An 8,048-nucleotide genomic window follows, 5' to 3' on the forward strand; every position below is an offset into this window, starting at 1 on the left:
ATTAACCGGTCACTCTAATCCCGCCTTGCTTGCATCCCTACTAATAGTGCATGCACTAAAGGTCGCTGGCTTCCTTCATGCTTGCTGTCAATCACTCCGAATACTACGTATGTTCACAGACGTGCAGCAGGTGGTCAAAGGGCTGGCCTCGCTACCTCTCTAACGTCCAGTCTTTTCTGTACCGGGCAGGCTTGAAGGGTAGTGGAAAGAGCATGTACTAGCATCAGCCCTGGCCCGAGTTGAATTGCAGTTCTCCATGTGACAACAGGCGCAGCACAGCCTGGTGGATCTGTTAAACGGTGACATTTGTGAGAGTAACTTTCACAGGGATTACAGTCAATAAAATAAGAAGCGCCTCGTAGAGTTCTTCCTAGATAGTGGGTTAAAGGAAATGGTAGCTATTTATTATCCTTTTTATCGAGAAAGATAGGTAAGCCGAGTTTGGTTTCGGATTCGAGTGTTAGCATTTTTAAAAACTCATGCCCAGATCCAGACTCAGAAGGCCTGGAGCCCAGGCGTCCATGCTTTGATCCTGATGTACCACTTGGTGGCAGGTTAAAAAGACAGTGCTTCTCTGGAGTAGAAGGTCTTTCTTACTTTAGTGAGCCTGGGAACATCCAGGGGTCATTCGTCCACTGTAAGGTGGTAGAACGTCTCACAAAGAAGTCATTAAACAAACACTCAACCTTTTTCTGGTTCTCATAATCTTTGCTTTTTGACATTCAACTCTTGGAATCCCTTGTTGTGGCTCATCGGGTTAAGAACCGACTAGTATCCATGAGGATGTGCGTTCAATCCCTGGCCTCACTGAGTGGGTTAAGGATCTGGTGTAGGTTGCAGATGTGGCTCGGATCCAGCATTGCTGTGGCTGTGGCCTAGGCCCCAGCTGCAGCTCCAGTTCAGTCCCTTGCCCGGGAACTTCCATATGCTGCAGGTGTAGCTGTAAAAAGAAAAAAATATAATCATAATAAAATTCAACTCTGTTTATATCATGAAAGGAAGGCATTAAAAAAAATAAGTATGGATACTAAAGCACATTGGAGAATTAAAAATCATGATAAATCACCTTCCATAATTGAACAAGTTCGCTCTTCATATTTTTTCCTTATAGTTTTTTTTTTTTCCCCTAAAAAGCAAGGGGGTTCCCTGATCATTCTTATTTGGCTTATGCAGATGATGATCTTGCATTTTTATCTTACTTTACATCATATGCTCTTTCCCGTGTTATAATGTAATTTTTACAACCATCTTTTTCAATGACCACAAAATATTAAGCAGATGTACGCTTGCTCATAGGGGGACCTTTAATAAGTAGCTCCTGCTTCTACTTGCCCTTTACGTAGATGTCAGAATCATGTCAAGATAAACATCCAGTGAGACCTGAACAGAATCTCTCCTCTGACTAAAATAATGAAACATTGGCTTCAAAGTCTCTTATCGACGAGTAAGCCTGTCGCAGCCCTAGAACATGGATGAGGAGTACGAGAAGGTCCTTTCCTGTGACTCCAGTTTAGAGAAGGACCAGTGGTCAGGAAGGGGTTAATTCACCTTGCACTCGTGCCTGAAACATTTAATTTCAAGGATGTACTTGGATTGTCAACGTGGCTAGAATAACCTTGGCTTTTTGAAGGGTAGATTTACAACCGAAAACAACCATTCGAAATTGTTCAAGTGATGAATAAACTTTCTAGGACCATACCCTAAATTGGAGAATGCCAGTTCTGGCCCTCGGAGGACCTACTTCCTGGATAAGGATGCTCAAAAAAGGAAGGAACCAGTGAGTTCCCATTGTGGCTCAGTGGAAACGAATCTGACGAGCATCCGTGAGGATGCAGGTTCCATCCCTGGCCTCACCAAGTGGGTTAAGGATCCGGCATTGCCATGAGCTGTGGTGTAGGTCAAAGATGCAGCTCAGATCCTGCGTTGTTGTGGCTGTGGTGTAGGCCAGCAGCTACAGCTCTAATTTAACCCCTAGCCTGGGAACTTCCATATGCCGCAGGTGCGGCCCTAAAAAGACCGAAAAAAAGAAGAAAAAGGAAGGAACCAGGTTACATTTGTCAGAGCCCAGGTCAGTGGTGAACCCCATGGCATTCTGCAAAGGCCGTGACCTGGGATGCTGTGCTTTGCTTTTTTGTTTTAATTTTTGTGTTTTTGTTTTTTTCTCTTTTTAGGACCGCACCCACTGCATATGGAAGTTCCCAGACTAGGGATCGAATCAGAGCTGCAGCTGAGGCCTACGCCACAGCCACAGCAACACCAGATCCGAGTCACATCTGCGACCTATGCTGCAGCTTGTGACAACACCAAATCTTGAACCCACTGCGCAAGGCCAGGGATCGAACCCACATCCTCAGGGGCACTATGTCAGGTCCTTAACCCCCTGAGCCACCGTGGGAACTTCTGTTTTTTTATTTTTATTTTTTGGTCTTTTTTTTTTTTTTTTTTGCCATTTCTCGAGCCGCTCCTGCGGCATATGGAGGATCCCAGGCTAGGGGTTGAATCAAAGCTGTAGCCACTGGCCTACACCAGAGCCACAGCAACGCAGGAACCGAGCTGTGTCTGTGACCCACACCACAGCTCACGACAATGCCGGATCCTTAACCTGCTGAGCAAGGCCAGGGACCGAACCCTCAACCTCATGGTTCCTAGTCGGATTCGTTAACCACTGCGCCACGACGGGAACTCCAATTTTTTGTTTGTTTGTTTGTTTTTTTAACTATTAGATTTCGTAGGAACTTAGCTCCAAGGAATATGCACAAAGACCAGCCCTTCTTAGAATGCATACAATGAAAAATGATGCCTGTGTAACTTCATAACCAGAAAGTCTTAGAGGTGTTTAAAAAAAAATAACAAAGGGCTTGGGCAGGTATCCTTCTAAAATCATGTTTGTCTCCTTTTTACTAAAACAAACCAGAGGATTTAAGACTCAACCCCTTGTCTCTTCAGACACCATCTTCTCTCTCGGGCCTCTCCCCCGAGGGCACACACACACCTCTGGGGAGGAGGGAAGGCCTTCTTGCAGCTTCAGAACCAGACTCCAGGAGTTCTTGTCATGGCTCAGTGGGTTAAGAACTCGACTAGTATCCATGAGGATGTGGATTCCATCCCTGGCTTCACTCAGTGGGTTAAGGATCCGGCGTTGCTGTGCGCTGTGGTGTAGGTCCCGGGTGTGGCTCAGTTCTGGCATTGCTGTGGCTGTGACATAGGCTGGTGGCTCCAGCTCTGATTCAGTCCCTAGCCTGGGAACTTCCATATGCTGCAGGTGCGGCCCTAAAATGAAAAAGAAAAAGAGCCCGGTCTGGCTTAGATCCTCATTCAGTGCCAGCCATGAGGCCTTGGGTAGAGTTGGGCTTCTCAGAATTTCCCTTTCTTGTCTTATGGGGGTGCTGATGCTGCCATCGGGTTCTTTCATGGGGGGGTCAGTGAGTGGCTACGATGACGTGAGTGGAGCCCTTAGCCCTATATCTGGAATAGAGTAGCTGCTTAATAGTCAGCCATCCTGGTGAAGATGAGTCTCTTGCTGAAAGCTGACTCTGCACACACGTTGCGATTCTTACTGCTTTTTGAAAGTAGATTTGTTGATTTCTTTCAAGAAACGATCCATATAAAAGTGAGAGAGAAGTTCCTGTTGTGGCTCAGCGGTAATGAACTCAACTAGTATCCATGAGGTTGTGCGTTCAATCCCTGGCCTCACTTGGTGGCTTAAGGATCCAGCATTGCTGTGAGCTATGGTGTAGTTCGAAGATGCGGCTTGGATCCCATGTTGCCGGGGCTGCGGTCTAGACTAGCAGCTGCAGCTCCGATTCAACCCCTAGCCTGGGAACCTCCATGTGCCGCAGGAGTGGCCCTAAAAAGAAAAAAGAAAAAAAAAAAGTGAGAGAAGAGCTGGGGAAAGAACCCTAGCCGCAGGCAAACCAGACGGGGCAGGCAGGAGGTGGAGGAAAGGCATTTTCCTTATGCCCCAACTGCCGTACTTTTTTTTTGCTGAGTGTACAAGGAATGTGTTTTCATCACGAAAACGCTAGAGAAATTCCGAGGAGTACAAATCCAGAAATGATTTATTTGTGGGGAAGGAAGGAAGGAGAATTTGTCCTTCGAAAAGGGTCTGTATCTGATAGGTGTTAAGTTTGCACGTAAGTACAGGTATTAATGAGTAGAAATACAACTGGTACCCACACTCCCTTTGCATCATGCATATCAGTTCCATAGTTCCTTGTAAACTCTTTGGGCCAAGAAGAGACACAGGCCGATGGCACCATCTGTCTTGTTGGCTTAGGATAATGATAAAGGGATTAAATTTGCAATGGATTTCTTCTCTCAGTGTTGGCTTCAAGACATGGCTACTTCTCGGAATTCCCGTTGTGGCTCAGTGGTTAACGAATCCGACCAGGAACCATGAGGTTTCGGGTTCGATCCCTGGCCTTGCTCAGTGGGTTAAGGATCTGGCATTGCTGTGAGCTGTGGTGTAGGTTGCAGACGCGGCTCAGATCCCGTGTTGCTGTGGCTGTAGGCTGGGGGCTACAGCTCTCATTCGACCCCTAGCCTGGGAACCTCCATGTGCCATGGGCGCAGCCCTAGAAATAGCAAAAAAAAAAAAAAAAAAAAAAAAGACATGGCTACTTCTTTACATGAGCCTATAGAAAAGGAGGACTGGAAAGCTGGTTGGGCTCGATGACTTTCCATCCACCCATCTGTCCATCCATCTGGACAGTGAGCCAGCCAAAAAAAATCTATGGTATGTCTGCTATTAACCAGTCACTGTTGTAGGCATTGGGATATGCTATAAATAAGACAAACATGGTCCCTGCCCTCATTGACTGTCACTCTGCTGAGGACTCATTTGAGACAGCCTTTACTCCGTGCACATGGACACCCCCTTGGCTGTACTGTTAGTGCAGTCAGTTCAGCACCCCTCAGTTGGTTTTCCAAAGAGAGCAAAACCTGACTTGTCTGAAATGGTATTCAGCACCTGAACTCTTTGACACCTTGGCACCTCCACAAACCTAGAAGTTTCTCTGAGTCGTGGTGCGTAGGAACTCTTGAGGAGCAGGTCTGCCAATCTTATCTAGGAGTCACCGAGAGAAAAGGAACAGACTAGGAAGTAAGTAGATCTGGCTGCTCGGAGCTATAGGGCCACATGGGGGCAGGAACCAGTCTCAGGGCAGGGAGCCACTCAGAATGTACCGGCATTTGCCAGCCCTGCCCATGTGGTGGAGGAGCAAGTGAGACGGGAGTAGGTCACAAGCAGCTCCCAGTAAGGGCAGACTTGATGTTACCCTGCCCAACAGCCAGTACAGAAAAGCAGCTCTTAAGCATAACAGGGAAACCCCAGATCACCCACCTCCCACTCTAGTTCCCTCCCCTGTTCCCTCCATGACTAGCTCTAACCTAGCAGAGTAAAACGACTAAAACAAATCTGGACCCTTCCCTTCTCTCTTGCACCGTCCCTCAAATCCATAACAAGAAGCTCATCATTTGCTAGAACCCACATCTGCTAGAGAAACAAATCCTTCTGTCTTGATTAGGGCCTGTCTCCCTGACCTGGCCGTGGGCTTCATTCATGCTGCATCTGGCTTGTTTCACCATTGTGTCCTCATAGGTAGAGTGTGGTAGGAGCTCTGTGTTTGTTGATGAGTGAAGGAATCTGAGACTCACTGCCTTGCTGGGAAGAGGGCGATGATTGGTTACGGTGTCTTGTGAGCGTGGGGATGAGGGACAATGGCTCGAGGACCAGGTATCTGCCGTCTTGCCAAAGGAGTTCCAGCCAACCTAATAAGACACGAAAAAGGAATTGGAGGTATCTAACTAGTAGACGTAGATAAGAAAATTAATGTTTTTGGGAGATTTGATGGTCTACCTCAGTGATTGTCATCCAGGTTGATTGTGATCCAGGTTGATTGTGCTCACAGGGGACATTCGGCAGTGACTGGAGATGTCTTTGGTTGTCACACTGGGGGAGAGGCCTATGTGCCACCAGCACCTAGTGGTCCAAGAGCAGGGATGCTGCTAAGCATCCTACAGTACACGGGACAGGTCCACAACCCAGAATGATCTGCCCCTAGTGTCACCAGTGTCAAGGTTGAGTGCATAGCATTAATAACAGAGGGACACTCACCAGCCTGAGAGGAGGGAACTCTTTCCAGCGAAGGCCAGATAATCCCGCAGACAAGACCTCAGGCGATTTCAATTCAGTGCATTAGATGCACTGGCAAAAATAAAATGTCCTTCTCTCATTTCGAGCAAGCAGATCCTTCCAAGGTTGCATCTCGGAGGATTGCCCCAGGCTCACAGAAAGGACCACTAGAGCCAGGAGGTGGGCCTGCGCCACGTGGCTGCCCCTGGGCTCTCAAAGGCTTAACTCGGCTTCTTAGGACCAATGGTGCCTCTAGGAAGGGCGCGTGTGTGCATGGGCTGACTCTCAAACCCTCCAGCTTCTCCTCTTCTCAGAGCACCTCGGGTGGCCTCGGTGGGTGTCACCACGCACTGATACCATGTCTTCCCTCGTGTTTTTGTCCAGACGCCAATCCCAGGGCTTCAGAACCGCTTCGCAGCCTATTTCCCGAAATGCACTCAGACTCAGCCAGCAAAGACCTGCCCGGCCGCATTCTGTTGGACATGGACAATGATACAGAAAGTACCGCCCTGTGAAGAAAGCCACCCCGCCCCCGCCCCTGGACCCCTTCCACCCTGGCGAGTGGAACAGGGGCCAGGCAGACATTCATCTTCACAGACCCAACAGCGAGAAGCTTTCAGTGGAAGGAAAAAGAAGGCCTCCCCAGCCCTGCAGGACCCGGCCTCCTTCCCAGCCCCAGGAGAGCAGGGAGGCTGACACTTAAAGCTGAATGACCTGTGTCTTGAAGAAGTCGGCTTTCTTTACATGGGAAAGAATCATGCCAAAAGAAAGAAAGCAAGAAAGAATTTTTTTTGAAAAGAGAAAGCAAAAAAGAATTACCTGCAGCAGAAAGCGCATCCCGTGTAGGAAGCTTGTGTCGCTGCTGTGAATGCCGGCAGCAGCCTCAGCAAATTGGAATGAAGGAAAAGCCATGCGCTGAGCACCTGTTTCATCAAATGCATTCATTACACGAGTCACCTAAACTTCCCGCTCCGTGGACTTTTCATGCTCCTGTACCTTCAAGGGAGGCTGCTCTCCCTCAGACCCGCTGCAGAATCATTTCGTACGACGTGTGGGCTGCGTCTCCCCCTCAGAACCACGAGCATCGGTGGTGACCGCTGGATCCGTCACCTCAGCAAACGAGATCGCCCTGTGCCTTGTCAGATTGCCAGAATGAAGAGAGAAATGTACTGTGTTTGTTTGTTTGTTCGTTTTCCAAACCATGTAATTGCTACTTGATAAGGACCGAACATTATTCTAGTCTCATGTTTAATTTGAATTAAATATATTCTGTGGTTTATATGAAACCTTGATGGTTCTTGGAGGCCACGCTGGATTGTGTGTGTGTGTGTGTGTGTGTTTGGGTGTGCATGTCATCACTTACCTACATCGGATTATGGATGGGACACATGGGGGGCTAATGGTGGATGTAGGCATTGGGAAGACGGAGGAGCAGGGTCACAGCAGGGAGACCAGCTGCCAGGTGCCCCAGACACCTCCCACGCTGGCTGTGTCTCAGCGAACGTTCCACGGGTCAGGCTCTTCCCCTCCTCTCCCCAGTCCTGCTCCCCTTTCTTGTCCAGAGACACTCCTCTGGAGACCCTTCAACCCTTGGAGGCCAACTCACAGTATCGCAGCCCCACAGGCCTAGCGCAGGTGTCAGAGCCATTAGTTTGCAGGGCAATTCCCTTTTCCCATGACTGGAAGGCACTTCATCCCCAGCCTTGAAATATTGGGGAAGAGTTGGATGGGGCAGAAGTTCCCGTTGTGGCTCAGCGGTAACGAACCCAACTAGTATCCATGAGGACGTGGATCTGATCCCTGGCCTTGATCATTGGGTTAGGGATCATTGTGTTGCCGTGAGCTGCAGTGCAGGGTTAGGGTTAGGGTTAGGGTTAGGGTTAGGGTTAGACGCAGCTCAGATCCCAGTGTGGCT

The 8,048-nt window shown here is 48.6% G+C and overlaps 1 protein-coding gene across 11 annotated transcripts in view; it reads left to right on the forward strand.

Moving 5' to 3' along the window:
- The window catches only part of ARHGAP17 (Rho GTPase activating protein 17), a 108,139-nt gene extending 100,720 nt beyond the window's left edge, over positions 1–7,419 (forward strand). For all 11 annotated transcript variants that reach the window (XR_002341008.1, XR_002341007.1, XR_002341006.1 and 8 more), the window contains one exon: positions 6,518–7,419. Coding sequence is in view for 2 of the 11 variants with exons in the window: in XM_021081340.1 (XP_020936999.1) it covers positions 6,518–6,648 (131 nt within the window). In the remaining 9 variants the exon portion in view is untranslated. The remainder of the gene's footprint in view (positions 1–6,517) is intronic.
- The last annotated feature ends 629 nt before the right edge of the window (positions 7,420–8,048 follow it).

Source organism: Sus scrofa, unplaced genomic scaffold, assembly GCF_000003025.6.
Source record: "Sus scrofa isolate TJ Tabasco breed Duroc unplaced genomic scaffold, Sscrofa11.1 Contig1431, whole genome shotgun sequence".
Taxonomy (NCBI): domain Eukaryota; kingdom Metazoa; phylum Chordata; class Mammalia; order Artiodactyla; family Suidae; genus Sus; species Sus scrofa.